At 45.5% G+C, this 20552-nt stretch overlaps 1 protein-coding gene across 2 annotated transcripts; it reads left to right on the top strand.

Moving 5' to 3' along the window:
- Window positions 1-793: 793 nt before the first annotated feature.
- On the top strand, window positions 794-18868 carry hpf1 (histone PARylation factor 1). 2 transcript variants are annotated; one of them, XM_067982124.1, is made up of 8 exons: window positions 794-943; window positions 3654-3816; window positions 5125-5311; window positions 7348-7446; window positions 9085-9220; window positions 10768-10855; window positions 16407-16579; window positions 18576-18868. In XM_067982124.1, exons 1-8 carry the CDS (start codon window positions 899-901, stop codon window positions 18705-18707), a joined length of 1023 nt encoding a protein of 340 aa, XP_067838225.1. In that variant the 5' UTR covers window positions 794-898; the 3' UTR covers window positions 18708-18868. The 2 variants fall into 2 exon arrangements, with proteins under 2 accessions (XP_067838225.1, XP_067838224.1); XM_067982123.1 differs by having other exon boundaries at window positions 9070-9220.
- Window positions 18869-20552: the final 1684 nt, after the last annotated feature.

The following is a 20552-nucleotide window of genomic DNA, read 5'->3' as shown; positions in this document are numbered from 1 at the left end:
TGCTTTGGGGTGCGAGGGAGTTGGGAGTCAGTGCCACTGCTCGCTCCCAGCAGGTGGATGAGAGAGGCTCCTGTGTTGCACCTCTTGGAGGAGGGGCTGGAGGTCTTCATTAGAGAAGCTGCTTGTACTTCTTCTGCCTGCTGCCCTGGCGTGGTGCCCAGTGGGCACAGCTGGAGCCTGAGCGGGCATTATGGTGCCAATCCGGACTGATGTTTTGGGTGAAAAAATGCTGTCAAGTAATTTGGTGGAAATTGCCAGCGAAGCCACCTGTCGACTGCTTCCCCTTGCTGTTGGTGTGGAGATGCCGGTGATGGACTGGGACAGTGCTCTGCTGGTGTCGGGAGTCTGGACATTCACAGGGGCCACCTTCGCAAAGCAAAGGCATTAACTGCCATGTGCCTGTTTTTTTAAATCCTGCTGGTCCTTATATAAGCAGCAATGGCTTACTCTGATGTACACTTTCATATTGCCGTTTCCACTTTCTTTTTTCTATGGATGGACAATCTGACCCAGGGTCAAAATCAAACACAGCACAGACCAGGGCTCGAAATGATTGGTTCATGCGGCCGAGCTGGCTGATTGGTTCATGCGGCAGTGCTGGCTGATTGGTTCATGCGGCAGCGTTGGCTGATTGGTTCATGCGGCGGAGCTGGCTGATTTGTCCCTGCGGCGGAGTTGGCTGATTTGTCCCTGTGGCAGAGCTGGTTGTTTTTGTCCCTGTGGCGGAGCTGGCTGGTTTGTCGCTGTGGCTGAGTTGGCTAATGTGTCCCTGTGGCGGAGCTGACCGACTTGTCCCTGTGGCGGAGTCAGCAGGCTGATGGGTGGATTCGGTCCCTCTCCCTCGCAGCCTCCCATTATTTGCCGCGCTTGTTGAGCCTGGTTTCTCTTTCTGCTTATCATGGCGGGACGCGGGAAAAGGAAAGCAACTTGCAAAACCTCGGAGGTAATGATAGTAAACGAGGCTTCTGTTTAGTGGAGCGTCCTGTAGCGAAACAACTGTTTAATGTTACAATGTGGCTCAGGGGGGTGCAGAGCAGGAGCCGCTGGACTGGCTGCAAACCGCCTTTGATACAATGTGTTATAAAGTATTGGGGAGGAAATCTCTCTGCAAAGCTTTCAGTGCAAATGAAATCTCCGGGGTTGCAGTTAAAATGAAAGAGACTTTTGATTAAATGACGGTCTTGGACTGAGTGAGACACTGACTCGTCCCCATAGGCCTTGCCTGATCTAGTGTGTGAGATGAGCATTTTATTTTAACAGCACTCTGTTATATTATCTGGACCAATCAGCCCTAAATTGTGTGTAACGGAGGGAGAGCAAAAGCATTTCTGATAACTGCATCTTCCAACCTTTTCTGTGAAATGCCTTGGGACGTTTTTCCACCTTTAAAGGTCCATATAAATGCAGCTCCTTGTTATCCCAAGAATAGAATCATACAGCCCAGAAGGAGGCCGTTCAGCCCATCGTGCCTGTGCCAGTTTTTTGAAAGACCTATTCAATTAATCCCACTCCTCTGTTCTTTCCCCATAGCCCTGCAATTTTTTTTCGTGGAATGACCATCTGCAGCAATGCGATTTCGGAGTCAATCGACATGATGCCTAAGATCTCAGCCCCCGAAACTGGGTTACTACCTCAGATTGTACCGTGCAGTGGGTTACTCTGCCTAGAAAGAAAGAAGTTGCATTTATACAGCGCCTTTCATGACTTCAGGATGTCCCAAAGCGCTTTACACTCAGTTCAGTACTTTTGGAGTGTAGTCACTGTTGTGATGTAGGAAACACGGCGGCTAATTTGTGCGCAGTAAGCTCCCACAAATAGCAATGTGATAATGACCAGATAATCGGTTTTAGATGTTGGTTAAGGGATAAATATTGGCCAGGACACTGGGGAGAACTCCCCTGCTCTTCTTTGAAATAGTGCCGTGGGATCTATTACATCCACCTGAGAGGGCAGACGGGGCTTCAGTTTAACGTCTCATCCAAAGGAGGGCACCTGTAACAATGCAGCACTCCCTCAGTACTGTACCACAATGTCAGCATGGATTTTGTGCTCAAGTCTGTGGTGTGGTTGATCTTTTTGACATCAGGCGAGAGTGCTAACACTGAGCCATGGCTGATAAGACGCGTACATAGAAACTGGAGCAAGAATTGCTCTGTATAGTGAAATCGTGATGTGTATATTTTGAATACATCCCATGATATCGCTATACAGCACAGCCAGAGCAATTCTGCACTCAGTGATTTCTTGCTGATTGTTTACCTGTTTTTGTAAAAGTGGTTAAGCTGCCCGTGTGCTTTATAATTAGGTTAGAAGTGATTTAAGGATCTAATTTATTCATTGTTGCAGAGGAACATGGTAAATTCTGCATATTATATTCCTGTTTCTTTTACGCAATGCTTAGCTTATATGGTTTTTGAAATGGGATCAGTGTACTTTAGGAGGTCTGAAGAAGCGTGACAGGTCAGTCTGTCTGTATTTGTTGACTTATGTTATTCTTGTTGCTCTGCATTAAGATCTGTTTTATGCAGCGATAGTACCGTTTTTCCTTTGGATAGTTGTCTTTCAGCATGTGGCCCCTGGGAATGTGTCAAAATGTGCAAGAGATCCCTCACACCGAAAAGGTTTAGCTCCAAGTTCACAAACTTTTCTGCCAATTGCCTACATCGGCTCCCAATCCGGCAAAGCTTCGATTTTAAAATTCTCATCCTTATTTTCAAATCCTTCCATGGCCTCGCCCCCTCCCTATCTCCTCCGGCCCTATAACCCTCCAAGATCCCTCTGCTCCTACAAATCAAGGACAGAATTGGAGAAGCGTAGCGATCTCGGAGGGTTGTGGAGCTGGAGGAGGTTACAGACATAGGGAGGGGCGAGGCCGTGGAGGGATTTCAACATAAGGATGAGAATTTTAAAATCGAGGCATTGCCGGACCGGGAGCCAATGTCGGTCAGCGAGCGCAGGGGGTGATGGATGAGCGGGATTTGGTGCCAGTTAGGATAGGGGCAGCAGAGTTTTGAACTGAATGCAGTACTCCAGATGCGGTCCAACATCTAGAGTTATACAAAGTACTTGCGGACATGCCAGGGCAGCGGGATGAGACGGTGCGGGTTTGCGGGTGTGAGGGTAAGTTCAGGCCCTGAGAGCGATCAACAGCCGGCAAAGGTTGTTGGGACCAAGACATGGGACTCACTTGAGAAGCCTGTAGGTGCTGTTGTAAAGGGAAGGCAGTTAGGTTGGTGTACTGGAAGAGTGAGATCAGATGGTGCCTGAAAGGGTGGTGGAAGCAGATTCAATAATAACCTATCAAAAGGATAAATACTTGGAAAGAAAAAATGTTCAGGGCTATGGGGAAAGAACAGGGGGGAGTGGGACTAATTGGATAGCCAGCTCAGGCACGGACGATGGGCTGAATGGCCGCCTCCTGTGCTGTAAGATCCTAGGTAGGCCAACGGTGCCAAAGACCTTTCGTCAGCACTGGTTAACTCTTTAACATCTTCCCGTTCTGACAAGAGGTCTTCGACCTGAAACGCTAACTCTGCTTCTTTCTCCACAGATGCTGCCTGACTTGCTGAGTTTCTCCAGCATTTTCTGTGTTTGCTTCAGGTACTTTGTAGTGTTATTGCTTGAATTCTTGTTCTTTCTTAATTCGCCCTCAGTCAAAGAACCCAGTAGAAGATGGGAAGAAGAACAGGGGAGAGAAATCCGGAGTCCCTGAAGAATTACGACGGGAACTTCACGGTCTCTACAAGCTCCCAATGCCGGAAGATTTATATCACTTCTGGGAATTCTGCAAGGAGCTGAATCCAGGGAATCCCTGCGGTATGTAAACCCCCCCCCCCCAACCTTTCCTGTTTAGTGTTCGCAGCGCAGACGGAAGACAGCCCGGCTAGCCGCGCAAGAACATTGAGAAAAGTCCAAGGCAAGAAAAGCCTCCCTGAAGCTACCCCCTCTAGTGCTCTTAAATACCCCCAGCCCAGTACCAAGTAGGGGGAAGGGGGGGGGGGTGGAAAGAGCTCAACAGAGGGAGTTCTATCGAATTTTCCACTGCTCCTTTTGTAGCACTCCCTACTGCTCTTAAATACCCCCAGCCCAGCACCAAGCTGCGTTTCCAATCCACTAAGTTCTGTGTTCGTGCCTGGCAGATTGTTCAAGACCATTTGTCACACTATTTTTGTGTAGAACGCCCTTCTAATTTACCCGTCTGTCCTCTCTGGTGGACGAAAATGGTCCCACGGCCCCCTATTCTAAGACAGTACTCCTAGCCGATATTTAGTGCTCAACCAACATCGGCCGTGCTGAGAGTCGGCTGAGCTCGGCCTGCTGCGGAGGCAGTAGGGAGTGCTACAAATTGGCCCCCGGGCCCTTTGATTAAGGAGCGGTGGAAAATTCGATAGAGCTCCCTCTGTTGAGCTCTTTCCACCACCCCTTCCCCCCACTCTGGCTGGAAGTGCACATGTGGACACACAAACATATGAAATTGATGGGCAGGAATAGACCAGCTGGTCCATCAAGCCTGCCCCCACAATCATGATGGCTGGAGCATCCTGGCTACACACTTCTTCTCACTCCCCTGGCCCCCTCCCCTCCCGCCTCCTGCCCCCACAGTCATGTAATCTCTTGGGAGAAACGAAAACCCAGGGCCAATAAGGGTAAAAAATAATCTCTCAAATTCCTCTCTGGCCCCCTCAGGCGATTGAAACCAGTCCAGTCCTGGAGATCACATGGACCAAGTGTTATCTATAAAGACACTTAGCTTCTATATGATGTGACCCCTGCCCCAGTCAGGAACTGGTCCAGCTCCCTCCTGAAGACAGACAGAGAGTCCACACCCACCGCACCAGCCGACAATGTATTCCAGAGGCTCACTACTCTCTGGAAAAAGAAGAACAGTCTAACATCCAGCCTATTCCTACTCTTCCATTGTTTAAACAAGATCGTGATTTGCTCTGATACCCCATGCAGCTGAATAGCCTGTTAACACTGGCTGTTAAGTTGAATATTGACCATCCTGGGCAAGATAAGGAGGGCATCAGGCTCCTGCGGTAGCTTACTCCCACACTGGAGTTGACGCCTTCAGGGGAGGAAAAATTCAGATTATTGAATCCGATTGTGTTCTTTTTAAAATAGAGGCACTGAATTTGAGCCTTGGACTGCGGCTCGTTGGGCCATGTGATATTTTAGCAGGAAAACATAAAGGAACAAAAAACACAGAGCCTAATTATCTTCTGCACTGGAGGTACTTCTACGACCCCCCAGAATTTCAGACCGTCATCACTGGAGACTCCGAAACTCAGTATCACCTTGGCTATTTCAGGTAATTGTAGCACAGACACACTACTGAGGATTGGATTGTGGGGGAGGGGGGAAATGTTGTGATTTGACTAGCTCAGCCAAGTCTCTGCGAGGTCTGTGATTTTTAAAAAAAATGTTGAATTAATTCTTGGCATTTATTGCCCATCCCTAATTGCCCTTGAGAAGGTGGTGGTGAGCCGCCTTCTTGAACCGCTGCAGTCCGTGTGGTGAAGGTTCTCCCACAGTGCTGTTAGGTAGGAAGTTCCAGGATTTTGTCCCAGCCTTGATGACGGAACGGGCGATATATGACCAAGAAAGGAGGGAGAAAGAAAACAGGAAGTTACAGGCCAGTTAGCCTGACGTCAGTAGTCAGGAAAATGCTGGAATCCATTATTAAGGAAGTGGTGACAGGGCACTTAGAACATCATAATATGATTAGGCAGAGTCAACGTGGTTTTATGAAAGGGAAATCATGTTTGATAAATTTATTAGAGTTTTTTGAGGATGTAACTAGCAGGGTAGATAAAGGGGAACCAGTGGATGGAGTATATTTGGATTTTCAAAAGGCATTTCGATAAGGTGCCACATAAAAGGTTGTTACGCAAGATACAGGCTAATGGGATTAGAGGTAATATATTAGCATGGATAGAGGATTGGTTAACGGATAGAAAACAGAGAGTCGGGATAAACGGGTCATTTTCGGGTTGGCAGAATGTAACTAGTGGGGTGCCGCAAGGATCGGTGCTTGGGCCTCAGCTATTTACAATCAATATTAATGACTTAGATGAAGGGACCGAGTGTAATGTATCCAAGTCTCCTGATGATACAAAGCTAAGTGGGAAAGTAAGCTGTGAGGAGGATACAAAGAGTCTGCAAAGGGATATAGATAGGTTAATTGAGTGGGCAAGAAGGTGGCAAATGGAGTGTAATGTGGGGAAATGTGAGGTTATTCACTTTGGTAGGAAGAATAGAAAAACAGAATATTTCTTAAATAGTGAGAAACTATAAAAAGTTGGTGTTCAGAGAGATTTGGGTGTCCTCGTACAAGAAACACAAAAAGTTAACATGCAGGCACAGCAGGCAATTAGGAAAGCAAATGGCTTGTTGGTCTTTATTGCAAGTGGGTTGGAGTACAAGTAAGGAAATTTTACTACAATTGTACAGGGCTTTGGTGAGACCACACCTGGAGTACTGCGTACAGTTTTGGTCTCCTTATCTAAGGAAGGATATACTTGCTTTTGAGACGGAGGTTCACTAGATTGATTCCTGGGATGCGAGGGTTGTCCTATGAGGAGAGATCGAGTAGAATGGGCCTAAACTCTGGAGTTTAGAAGAATGAGAGGTGATCTCATTGAAACATATAAGATTATGAGGGGGCTTAAGAGGGTAGATGTCGGGAGGCTGTTTCCCCTGGCTGGAGAGTCTAGAACTAGGGGGCATAGTTGCAGGATAAGGGGTCAGCCATTTAAGACTGAGATGAGGAGGAATTTCTTCACTCAGAGGGTTGTGAATCTTTGGAATTCACTATCCCATAGGGTTGTGGATGCTGAGTAGTTGAATATATTCAAGGCTGAGATAGATAGATTTTTGGATTCTTGGGGAATCAAGGGGTATGGGGAGGAAAGTGGAGTTGAGGTCGAAGATCAGCCATGATCTTATTGAATGGTGGAGCAGGCTCGAGGGGCCGTATGGGCTACTCCTGCTCCTACTTCTTATGTTCTTACAAGTCGGGACGGTGTGTGACTTGGAGGGGAACGTGCAGGTGGTGTTGTTCCCGTGCACCTGCTGCCCTTGTCCTTCTAGGTGGTAGAGGTCGCGGGTTTGGGAGGTGCTGTCGAAGGAGCCTTGGCAAGTTGCTGCAGTGCATCCTGTGGATGGTACACACTGCAGCCACGGTGGAGGGAGTGGATGTTTAAGGTAGTGGATGGGCTGCCGGTCAAGCAAAGTGCTTCGTTCTGGATGGTGTCGAGCTTCTTGAGTGTTGCAGCTGCTCCCATCCAGGCAAGTGGAGAATATTCCATTACACTCCTGTGATTGTGTTGTTTGTGGTGTTCACAGGGATGCTCCGGATGAATTGCCGGTGTTCGTAGGTGCCGGTGAGGCAAAGAAGGGCTGCTCGGTGGTTCAAATGGGAGACAATTTGTTTAGCGCTGTAAAGTAAGTATGTATTTTTTTCTTGTACATGTTGAGGCAACAAAAAAAAAAGAGTACAAGGCTGGATGAGGGGGGAAATTTGTTAAAGGAAAAGAATGTAGCAATGTCTTGGCTTATTGGGTAGCACTCTCGCCTCGGAGTCAGAAGGTCATAGGTTCAAGTCCCACTCCAGGGACTTGGGCACAAAATCCAGGCCGGCACTCCCAGTGCCATACTGAGGGAGTGCTGCACTGTCGGAGGTGCCATCTTTCGGATGAGACGTTAAACCGAGACCCCGTCTGCCCCCTCCGGTGGACGTAAAAGATCCCATGGATCCGTCTGTTCAAGTGGAAGATAAAGATCCTGGGAGTTAACATGTTGGAGTAAATGGAGTTAAGATACAGATCGGCCACGATCTAATTGAATGGCAGAACAGGCTCGAAGGGCCGAATGGCCTTCTCCTGGTCCTATGTTCCTAAGGTCTCCTAGAGGCCTGGCCAAACGTTCATCACTACCAAAGAGAACGTTTAACTGTTTCATTGGTCTACTTGCTTTTTGTGAAATATTGCTGGCCTAAAATGGCCACATTGGTTAATATGACGGTCAGTGTGCCTCAAAAGTAATTCATTGTGTGAAGTGCGTTAAGATATTTGAGAAATGTGATGCGATACTATATAAACGTGAGTTTCTCTTCACCGTGTAAACTGGCATTAAATTGGTCAAACTGCCTAAAGACACGAAGTGACCCAATTTTTTTTTTATTCTTGGGTTGTGGGTGTCACTGGCAAGGCTGGCATTTATTGCCTGTCCTTAGTTTGATGCAGCTGGTTAAGAGTCAACCACGTTGGTGTGGGTCTGGAGTCACTTATAGGCCCAGACCGGGTAAGGACGGCAGGTTTCCTTCCCCAAAGGACGTTAGTGAACCAGTTGGGTTTTTACAGCAATCCGACAGCTTCACGGTCACTTTTACTGATGCCAGCTTTTTTATTTCCAGCTTTTTTTAAACTGAATTAAAATTGTCAAGCTTAAATGACGGGACTTGAGCTAATGTTCTCTGGATTATTAATCCAGGTCTGTGGATTACTAGACCAGTAACATAACCACGACACGACCGCACCCCTCATTACCTATGCATTTTAAGCAGCACTTCTGTCAAGTTACATTAATAACTTTTTTTTTTCTTCACTGTCGGTTGGAATCTACCGAACCAAAAAGTTCGGATTTTATTTAGCGTTGTAACCCGTTTTACAGTGGTAAAGTTCCGTGACTGTTTCAGGAGGTTTCGGGCCCTGAATTTCTGTGGGGGTGTTTGGGGAGCCGGGGGGGGGGGTCTCCAGGTCTCGCCTTGTCTCCGGAGGGAGACCAGCGGACTCCCCGAGGGAAATGGCACAAAGGGCCGAACACTGCCATTTGCATTGTCTCCCTGTGGGAACCGCTCCTCCGACCATTCTGGGATTTCAGGGCCCGTGTTCCATTTTCAGCGTCTCCTTTAGTTTTCCCTATTTTAAAAAATATTTTGACAGGGTATTGAATGAAAATTCGAGTGGAATATTTCTAAGTTTAGCTGTTTTCCTTTTTATTTCCATCCTCTTTCGCCCCGCCCCCTCCCACCCTCCCTCCCAAAACCCGTCGCATTTTGATTTTCAGCCTACTTTTGTCCAGAAGACTGAAGGAAATAAGTAATAAAAGACAGAGCAGTGTTTTGAAAGAGCTCGAGACCAAACTGACCGCGGTAGCGAGGGAATTAGGTTATTCCCTAGAGCAGAAAACTAAAGAAATGAAACAAAGGGATAGGAAGGTAAGATCTTGTACCGTACTTCCAGAACCTTCCCTGGATTTGATTGGTGTGGCGTACATAATGTTTCTGATTTGCGATTATTTGTGCAACAGCAACTGGGCACTGTTCTCTTGCGATCCACTGTCTGAAAACGCTTGGGGTTTAAAATCCTAATGTGGTGGCGGTGTAAAACCTGGAGTACTGTGCACAGCTCTGGTCTCCCCACCTATGGAAAGATATACTTGCAATAGAGGCGGTGCAACGACCCAGAACTTGTGGTACTGTCTTGTTGAAGCAAGTCCTTGTAAGATTTGGGGAGAGGGGGGAAGCACCTCAAAACAGTTCTCAGCAATCTCTGCAATGGGTGTTAAGTAAAGCATTTTTTTTTTTAAAAAAGCCCGCTATCCAAGATTGGGTATAAAGATGTGATTTTGTTATTGGTTTGTTATTTGATCAGAATGTACTATTGGATATTGACCATTGGGCTGGTCACAGTCAGTCACGGGATGTAAGGTCGGGAATATTCTACTGTGTAGAAGTACAGGCTCGTGCTCATAAGAACATAAGAAATAGGAGCAGGAGTAGGCCAATCGGCCCCTCGAGCCTGCTCCGCCATTCAATAAGATCATGGCTGATCTGATCCTAACCTCAAATCTAAATTCATGTCCAATTTCCTGCCCGCTCCCTGTAACCCCTAATTCCCTTTACTTCTAGGAAAATGTCGATTTCTGTTTTAAATTTATTTAATGATGTAGCTTCCACAGCTTCCTGGGACAGCAAATTCCACAGACCTACTACCCTCTGAGTGAAGAAATTCCTCCTCGTCTCGGTCCTTAATGGCCGACCCCTTATCTTGAGACTATGACCCTAGTTCTAGACTCTCCAGCCAGGGAAACAGCCCCTCAGCATCTAACCTGTCAAGCCCTCTCAGAATCTTGTATGTTTCAAAGAGATCTCCTCTCATTCTTCTAAACTCCAGAGAGTATAGGCCCATTCTACCCAATCTCTCCTCATAGGACAACCCTCTCATCCCAGGAATCAATCTAGTGAACCTTGGTTGCACCGCCTCTAAGGCAAGTATATCCTTCCTTAGGTAAGGAGACCAAAACTGAACACAGTACTCCAGGTGAAATCTCACCAGAGCCCTATATAATTGCAGCAAGACCTCCTTACTCTTATGCTCCAATCCCCTTGCAATAAAGGCTAACATACCATTTACCTTTCTAATTGCTTGCCGTACCTGCATGTTAACTTTCTGTGATTCATTTACAAGGACACCTGAATCCCCCTGACTACCAACACTACCATTCCTTGCATGTGTCATCACTAAACAAAGTTGTCAGCTCCCCAATCTCTGTCTTTGGTATTAATTTCTCTTAATCTGATTTAAAGTCCCATTTTAATCTGTCAGTGCAGTGAGATGTAGTTGATTTTTTTTTTCAATGAATGAATGACTTGTCCAATTGAATAGATGTGAAATGTTTGGCTAAATATTAAAGTGTTGTTTCGGAATCAGAAGCTGTTTTTGCTTTTACATTGCAGAATATCTCATCTGTCTTTATTTCTAGGTTGCTACAAAATCTTTTCACGGTGCAGGTCTGCTTGTCCCAATAGATAGAAGTGGTGTAGGTTACAGAGAGCTTCCTGAGACAGATGGTACGTTCCCATTAATTTTTTTATAAATCCTGTTTACTCTTCTCCTTTGTGAATCAAAATGTAAAAATGCAATAGTCTCAAAAGTTACATAGAAATTACGACACGGAAACAGCTCGTCGAATGGCGTATTTCTTTTTTCTTTCCTTTGCTTATTAACTTTCCAGAAATCAATTTGGTAGACTTCTAAATCCCTTGTGAAGTGGAGGAGTCCTAGTACTGGACAGGCAACCCAGAGGTTGTAAGTGCAGATCACACCGTGGTATGTTGTGAGATTGAATTCAACGGCTGCTTATGTGGAGAGATTGGAGACGCTGGGATTGTTCTCCTTACAGCACAGGAGGATAAGGGGAGACCTAATCGAGGTATTCAAAATTACGAGGGGTTTAGATAGGGCAAGTAGGGAAAAGCTGTGTCCTCTGCCGAGTGGGTCAGTGACCAGAGGTCATAGATTTGAAATAATTCGCCAACGAACTAGGAGGGAAATGAGAATTGTTTTCACAGAGGGTTGAGATCTAGAAAGCAATACCTGAAAGGGCGGTGGAAGCGGATTCCATAGGAACTTTTAAAAGGCGATTGGACGTGTACTCGTAGAGGACTGATTTGCAGGGTTATGGGGAAAAAGCTGGAGTGCGGGACTAAATTGGACAGCTCTTTCAAAAGAGCCGGCACAGGCACGTCGGGCCGAATGGCCTCCTTCTGTGCTGTAAGATTCTATGATTCTGTTCCAACCCCTGGTAATTTGTGGGCTGGCGCCAGAAAATGTAACCATGGAAGAGTCCAGATTGTTGTAAAAACCCAAATGATGTCCTTCAGGGATGGGAACCTGCCACCCTTACCCGACCTGGCCTACACGTGACTCCAGTCCTACACCGTGGCTGAATCTTAATGTCCCCCTTAAAGTGGCCTCCTAAACCCTTCGGTTTTACAGATGATCACTAGCAATAATAAAAGGATTGCAGCAGTTTGAGAAGGCAGTCCATCCCCGCCTTTCTGGGTGGTAAGTGCCGGCCTTGCTAAACGTTGCCAACAGCCTGAGAACAAATTAAATTTTTTTTAAAAAAAAACAGTGAACCTCCATTATCTGCACTCCCGATTTATTCGCCAGAATGCATCCGGTACAAAGATTTGACGAGACGCAACTCACAGCACCAAGCTCCCACAAGGATTTGTGCCGGGGCCTCAACTATTCACTATATTTATTAATGAATTAGATAAGACAATAGAGAGCCATATATCCAAATTTGCCAATGACACAAAGATTGGTGGCATAGTAAGCAGTGTAGACGAGCATAAAATTCCAAAGAGACATTGATCGATTAAGTGAGTGGGCAAAACTGAGGCAGATGGATTTCAACCCAGGTAAGTGTGAGGTCATTCATTTTGGACCAAAAAAGGATAGATCCGAGTATTTTTTAAATGGTGAAAAACTAGGAACAGTGGAGGTCCAAAGAGATTTTGGGGTCCATGTACACAGGTCACTATAATGTAGTGGCCAGGTATACAAAATAATCAAAAAGGCTAATGGAATGTTAGCCTTTATAATCTAGAGGGCTAGAATATAAAGGGGAAGAAGTTTTGCTCCAGCTATACAAAGCCCTGGTTAGACCACATCTGGAGTACTGTGTACAGTTCTGGGCAACTTATAAAGGATATATTGGCCTTGGAAGGAGTGCAGCGCAGATTCACCAGAAAGTTACCAGGGCTCCATGGGTTAAATTATGAGGAGAGATTACACAAACTAGGTTCGTATTCTCTGGAATATAGAAGGTTAAGGGGTGATTTGTTTGAGGATTTTGGCATTTTGAAAGGAATTGATAGGGTTGATGGAGAGAAACTTTTTCCGCTGGTGGGACAGGGGGACATAACCTTAAAATCAGAGCCTGGCCACACAGGAGAAAAGTTAGGAAACACTTCTTCACGCAAAGGGTGGTAGAAGTGTGGAACCCTCTCCCACAAAAAGCAGTAGATGCTCAATTAATCATTTTAAATCTGAGATCGATAGATTTTTGCTAGCCAAGGGTATTAAGGGATATAGAGCCAAGGAGGGTAAATGGAGTTAGGATACAGATCAGACATGATCTCATTGAATGGCAGAACAGGCTCGAGGGGCTGAATGGCCTCTTCCTATGTTTCTATTTCCTCCTGTCTTCCTACTTAAGCCTAGAGGATTGGTGCAGCGAACTATGAGAAAAAAATCTAGGGACCCTTGATTACTCACCAATTTCTGTTATCCACTAGAAGGGCTTCTCCGTTATGGCTGATGAAGTAGGTTCCTCTACACCTCTCAGTATCCTCCCATTTATTGTGTATTCCCTTGCCTTGTTTGCCCTCCCCAAATGCATTGCCTCACACTTCTCCGGATTGAATTCCATTTGCCACTTTTCTGCCCACCTGATATCTTCCTGCAGTCGACATCTTTCCTCCTCACTGTCAACCACACGGCCAATTTTTGTATCATCTGCTAACTTCTTAATCATGCTCCCTACATTTAAGTCCAAATCATTAATATATATCACAAAAAGCAAGGGACCTAGTACTGAGGTTTTTTTTATTCGTTCATGGGATATGGGCATCACTGGCAAGGCCAGCATTTATTGCCCATCCCTAATTGCCCTTGAGAAGGTGGTGGTGAGCCGCCTTTTTGAACCGCTGCAGTCCGTGTGATGAAGGTTCTCCCACAGTGCTGTTAGGAAGGGAGTTCCAGGATTTTGACCCAGCGACGATGAAGGAACAGCGATATGTTTCCAAGTCGGGATGGTGTGTGACTTGGAGGGGAACGTGCAGGTGGTGTTGTTCCCATGTGCCTGCTGCCCTTGTCCTTCTAGGTGGTAGAGGTTGTGGGTTTGGGAGGTGCTGTTGAAGAAGCCATGGCGAGTTGCTGCAGTGCATCCTGTGGATGGTACACACTGCAGCCAGAGTGCGCCAGTGGTGAAGGGAGTGAATGTTTAGGGTGGTGGATGGGGTGCCAATCAAACGGGCTGCTTTGTCCTAGATGGTGTTGAGCTTCTTGAGTGTTGTTGGAGCTGCACTCATCCAGGCAAGTGGAGAGTATTCCATCACACTCCTGACCTGTGCCTTGTAGATGGTGGAAAGGCTTTGGGGAGTCAGGAGGTGAGTCACTCGCCGCAGAATACCCAGCCTCTGACCTGCTCTTGCGGAACCCCACTGGAAACGGCCGTCCAGTCACAAAAATACCCATCGACCATTACCCTTTGCTTACTGCCACTGAGCCAATTTTGGATCCAACTTGCCACTCTCCCTTGGATCCCATGGGCTTGTACTTTTTTGACCAGTCTGCCATGTGGGACCTTGTCAAAAGCCTCGCTTTGTGTCCTCCTCACAGCTTACTTTCCCACCTAGCTTTGTATCATCAGCAAACTTGGATACATTACACAGTGCCTTCATCTAAGTCATTAATAAAGATTGTAATTAGCTGAGGTCACAGCACTGATCCTTGCGGCACCCCACTCGTTACAGCCTGCCAACCTGAAAATGGCCCGTTTATCCCTACTCTCTGTTTTCTGCCCATTAACCAATCCTCTATCCATGCTAATATATTATCCCAAACCCCAAGAGCCCTAATCTTGTGTAACAACCTTTCGTGTGGCACCTTCTCAAATGCCTTTTGAAAATCCAAATATACTACATCCAAATATACTACATCCATCAAAAAACTCACTCAGAGGGTGGTGAACCTGTGGAATTCTCTACCACAGAAGGCTGTGGAGGCCAAGTCACTGATTATATTTAAGAAGGAGATAGATAGATTTCTAGACTCAGAGGCATCAAGGGGTATGGGGAGAGAGCGGGAATATGGTATTGAGTTAGAGGATCAGCCATGATCATATTGAATGGTGGAGCAGGCTTGAAGGGCTGAATGGCCTACTCCTGCTCCTATTTTCTATGTTTCTATGTTTAAACTCTGATAAATTTGTCAAACATGATTTCCCTTTCATAAAACCATGTTGACTCTGCCTAATCATAATATGATTTTCTAAGTGCCCTGTTACCACTTCCTTAATAATGGATTCCAGCATTTCCCCAACAACTGATGTCAGGCTAGCTGGCCTGTAGTTCCCTGTTTTCTCTCTCCCTCCTTTCTTGAATAGCGGGGTTACATTTGCTACCTTCCAATCCCATGGGTCCGTTCTTGAATCTAGGGAATTTTGGAAGATCATAACCAATGCATCCACTATCTCTGCAGCCACCTCTTTTAGAACCCTAGGATGTAGACCATCAGGTCCAGGGGATATGTCAGCTTTTAGTCCCATTTGTTTCTCAAGTACTTTTTCTTTACTAATATTAATTTACTTTAAGTTCCTCACTCTCATTAGAACCTTGGTTCCCCACTATTTCTGGTATGTTTTTTGTGTCTTCTACAGTGAAGACAGACACAAAATATTTGTTTACGTCTCTGCCATTTCTTTATTCCCCATTATAATTTCTCCTGTCTCAGCATCTAAGGGACCCACGTTTACTTTTGCTACTCTCTTCCTTTTTACATACTTGTAGAAGCTCTTACAATCCGTTTTTATATTTCTTGCTAGTTTACTTTCATATTCTATTTTCTCCCTTTTTATCAATTTTTTGGTCAGCCTTTGCTGGTTTCTAAAACTCTCCCAATCCTCAAACTTATTACTCTTCTTGGCAACATTATATGCCTCTTTTTTTTAATCTAATACTATCCTTAATTTCTTTAGTTAGTCACAGATGGAGGTTGTGGGTTTAAGTCCCACTCCAGTCCCACTTGAGCACAAAATCCAGGCCGACACTCCCAGTGCAGTACTGAGGGAGTGCTGCGCTGTTGGTGGTGCCATCTTTCGGATGAGACGTTAAACCGAGGCCCCGTTTGCCCTCGGGTGGACGTTAAAGATCCCATGGCACTATTCGAAGAAGAGCAGGGGAGTTCTTTCCGGTGTCCTGGCAAATATTTATCCCTCAACCAACACGACCAAAAATAGATGATCTGGTCATTATCACATTGCTGTTTGGGGGATCTTGCTGTGCGCAAATTGGCTGCCGCGTTTCCTACATTACAACAGTGACTGCACTTCAAAAAGTACTTTGTTGGCTGTAAAGTGTTTTGTGACGTCCTGAGGTTGTGAAAGGCGCTATATAAATGCAAGTCTTTCTTTCTCGATTGCCTTTAGATGAAGTGTAGGAACAATGTGCAACACTAGATGCATATTTTTACTTCATCCTGTGCTTAGAAGTAGTAATCAGTGCCTTGCCTTGCACCATCGTCCCTTTTGTCACTTAATCACACCTGCCCTCCGCTCTACCACAAACCTTCTCTTTTGTTCTTTCCTCTCCCCCACCCCTCTTCCCCGGCTCTGTACTTGCTTAAAAACTGTTAAACATTTAACGTCTCGCAGTTCTGACAAAGGGTCGTCGACCTGAAACGTTAACTCTGTTTCTTTCTCCACAGATGCCGCCCGACTTGCTGAGTATTTCCAGCATTTTCTGTTTTTATTTCAGATTTCCAGAATCTGCAGTATTTTGCTTTTGATTTAGTGATAATCAGTGTCTTTTTTTTAAAAAAAAACAATAGGAAGCCTTAAAAAGATCTGCAAAACAATTGTAGAAGCTCCGACTGATGAAGCCCGGATTAAAGCTTTTGCCCCAATCCAAGAAATAATAACCTACGTCCAGTTTGCAAATGATGAATGTGACTATGGGATGGGATTTGAACTAGGAATTGACCTCTTCTGTTATGGATCACACGTGAGTAGATGGAGATGAGATTCAGCATTGTTTTTAACTCAAAAGTTAAATCCATAAATATAGGTGCCTCCAGTAGCTCAGCTACTTAAGGTCGTGAATAGTTCAGCCAGACAGGAAGACCCCCCCCCCCCCCCCCCAGTCCTGGTCTTTGTGCAGTGAGCTGCTCACGGGTGGGATGGCTGAAGTACATGTGGGTATTTCCCAATCGGATTGTTTGACAGCACCTCCCAAACCCGCAACCTCCACCACCTAGAAGGGCAAGGGCAGCAGGTGCGTGGGAACACCATCACCACCAAGTTCCCCTCCATGTCACACACCATCCCGATTTCAACATATATCGCCATTCCTTCATCGTCACTGGGTCAGAATCCCGGAACTCCCTTCCTAACAGCACTGTGGGAGAACCTTCACCGCACGGACTGCAGCGGTTCAAGAAGGCGGCTCACCGCCACCTTCTCAAGGGTGACTAGGAATGGGCAACAAATGCCGGCCTCGCCAGCGACGCTAGCAAAAAACAACTGATGTTTTGACTTCTGCCTTGACCTGGATTATGCCGAGTAATTTGGGGCACCATTCTTGGAGACTATCAAAACAAACTGCCCCATCCCCCACTCACTGACCATCAAGAGCAACAATCCCAACTGACATGAGCCCATTTCTTCCCTACCCCACCCCACCTCTACCCCAATTGCCAAAGACTTGACTAATCCCCAAACACTAAAACCGAAGAAGCTGTCTTAGTCTTTCGATCCCGCGTTGCTTCTACTTTAGTCATGCCAAGAAACGTGATTGATTGACGCGCATCTCCTCCGAGTAGCATGCCCTCAAAATGTAGAGCGAGTTCACGAAAGATGTGAATTTAGAAAATTAATTGTCCTCGGAGTCCCTGGGTTAGAGAGGCAAAAGACTGTCCAGGGTCCGTGTTCTCATTGCTGCCCAGAACTACGCTGCTGGGAGGAGGGGGGAGGTGGGGGAGTTGTGCATATTGGAACAGGATGGGGCTTGATTAAGGCACCCCTGCAGTCGAAGGATTGCTGGCCGTGGGGATGCTGGATCATAATTCCAGGCGAGTTCCACTCACTACAGCACGACTTACCATCACTGGTGGCTGCTTAAATTAATTAGTTGCCAAGCCACTTGAGCAGTGGCATGATCACGGATAATTCTGTGATGATCATATTACTCCCAGTGCAAAGCATTGGAAGCACAAAGTGGAATTTCAGCATTACAGAGTAAATAAGGAGACACCGTTTCCAGTGGCAGAAGGGTCGGTAACCAGAGGGCACAGATATAAAGTAATTGGCAAATGGACCAGAGGAGAAATGACAAATTTTTGTTACGCAGCTGATTGTAATGATCTGAAATGCACTGCGTGAAAGGGTGGTGGAAGCAGATTCAGTAGAAACTTTCAAAAGTGAATTGGGTAAATACTTGGAGTAAAATTTACAGGGCTATGGGGAAAGAGCAGGGGAGTGGGACTAATTGGATAGCTGTCAGAGCCAGCACAGGCATGATGGGTCGAATGGCCTCCTGTGCTCTAAGATTCTATGATTAAGTCACAAAACAGGGTTATTCATATTGGGGGAGGGGGAGTAGGTGGAAACAAAAGTGGAAAACATACTCAAAGGAATTTTAAGAATTTCTGTCTTTGCTGGAGATGAACCTCACACACTGAACTTGTTGTAAAACAAGTAATCAGAAGGTTGAGAGTTCAAGCCCTACTGCAGGACTTGAGCACATAATCTAGGCTTACAGCCAGTGCAGTACTGAGGGATCATTGTGTCGTCAGAGGTGCCGTCTTTCGGATGAACAGAGGCCCCATAACAGTAACTGCTTCCAAAAAAAATCATTGTATGGGAAGGACTTTGTGACATTTGAGAGATGTGATGAGGTGCTTTCTTATATATAAAAAAATACTTTTAATTTTAGCTCTTCAGGATTATGACTCTATTTCACAAAGATAACTTTCTTCTTTCCCCTCCCTCTTCCTTTGCAGTACTTTCACAAAGTGGTGCGGCAGTTGTTGCCTCTAGCCTACAACCTCTTGAAGAGACATCTGTTTGCTGAGATTATCGAGGTTCATTTGGCCAACAGAAAGTGGGATGATCTGGACCAACTGAAAGGTTGAATTGGCCAAAAGAGCATTCTGAATGTTTACACGGCATTGAATTTGTGAACTTATTGCATAAGTTACTAGAATGATAGGGTGTTCTGAGTTGTATTCTGTTTATTTTGAGGGATGAATGTAGTGTTTTTTTTTACACAATAAAGATCCTTGGTGCTGTTCAATATTGTCCGTGGCTGGTTCATTAGTGATTGTGTTGCTCTGTTGCTGAATGCTTTGGTGAAGCATCCTTGTCTTTTCATCTCTAAAGCCTTCGAGGGGGCCAAGCACCGTGCACTTTTGAACAAGTTACCATCTTGCGACTTCCCACTATGATATCAGGTTTCTTAAATCACCGTCTGTGTGCAAATTGTAGGGTTATCCCTCAAACTTTTCTTTTACGCATTGAATTAGGAATTCTCCAGCAGTCCAATCATCAAACCCACTCTGTTCCTTCTTCCCATCACTCATCATAGAATTACACTAAGACCCCTGTTGCTATGAATATTAGAGGCATTCCCCATAATGAGCCTGGAGTACCCATCGAGTGCTCCAGATGACCAGCACCTGTTTGAAACAGCTACTTCAACCATAAATGGAAAGTCTGCAATGCTAAGTGGCCCCTTGTCCATGTAGAGTCACCCTTCGGTGTCGGACCTCCTGCACCATAGCCTCCAACAGCCTAATCTATGAGTCAGACCTTTTTCTCACAACAGCAATTTATTTTTTAAAAAGTGGGCACAGATTTAAGAGGCCCTGGAGCAGCTCTCGCCACTCATGGACAGGGTACTAGTAAAAGCTAATCATTTAATAGGTGCTCCCTCTGTCACCTCAGCTCCGAACTCTGTTGCAACCTTGGTTGTTTTTATTTTACCAATATATACAATTATAGTTAGTACTTCTTTGGCTTTTCCACCCTTGTTACTTCCAACTTCTAAACACACCACCTTATGCCTCAAACCCCAGTGTTTAAATCAATACTCTTAACTTACTTTCCCAGCAGCTCAAAACTGTGGAACTCCTTACCGCACTTGGTCTTTCCTCCTTCCTACAGCCCGTCTCTTTAAACCCAAGTTCACAAGCAATTTTCGAGAGGGCGAAGCATCAGATATGCTTTAGAGTAACTTGCTGTGTGAATGTACAGGGCTGAAGCTTAACCGTTCCTTAAGTGAAGCCCAGTTTTAAAGCTGTGGACTGCAAGAACAGTGGCAGTATTGTGTGGTATTGCTCACGCCTTTAATTTCATGTCAGTCAAAATTTGGCAAACTCAAACTAAACTTAACCTAATTCCTCTTAAATTTATCCAATAGCTAATATTTTGTCTCTTCTAACTGCCCCCCCCCCCCCCCCAATTTTGTCATCCTCAATTAAATTTATATGGAGAACTGATGCATAAAATCATACAGCACAGGAGGCGGCCATTCGGCCTATCGTGCCTGTGCTGGCTCTTTGAAAGCTCTCCAACCATAACAGCAACTTGCATTTATATAGCGCCCTTTAACATAATAAATCGTGCCAAGACACTTCACGGGAGCAATTATCAAACAAATTATGACATCAAGCCACATAAGGAAATATTACGACAAGTGACCAAAGAGGTTTTAACAAGTGTCTTAAAAAGGATAGAGAGGCAGAGGTTTATGGAGGGAAATCCAGAGCTGAGGGCCCGGGCAGCTAAATTGTGAAGCGATTAAAATCAGGGATGCGCAAGTGGCCAGAATTGGAGGAGAGCAGAGATCCAATTAGTCCCACTGCCTTGCTGTTTCCCCGTAGCCATGCAAATTGTTCCTTTAAATGGGCACATGAAGTAAATGTGTGAAATTTCTTAACCTAACCTTCAAAACATAATTTTTTCTGGGGTAAGGCTCC

This window comes from Heptranchias perlo, chromosome 4 (genome assembly GCF_035084215.1).
Source record: "Heptranchias perlo isolate sHepPer1 chromosome 4, sHepPer1.hap1, whole genome shotgun sequence".
NCBI classification, from domain to species: Eukaryota; Metazoa; Chordata; class Chondrichthyes; order Hexanchiformes; family Hexanchidae; genus Heptranchias; species Heptranchias perlo.
This window is presented reverse-complemented; position numbering and strand designations above follow the sequence as displayed.

Bases quoted from the DNA above. Each gene is read 5' to 3' on its own strand.
- hpf1 (XM_067982123.1), top strand. From the start codon at position 899: ATGGCGGGACGCGGGAAAAGGAAAGCAACTTGCAAAACCTCGGAG. The intron at 944-3,653 runs GTAATGATAGTA...ATTCGCCCTCAG, and splicing joins CAACTTGCAAAACCTCGGAG to TCAAAGAACCCAGTAGAAGA. The intron at 16,580-18,575 runs GTGAGTAGATGG...CTTCCTTTGCAG, and splicing joins TCTTCTGTTATGGATCACAC to TACTTTCACAAAGTGGTGCG.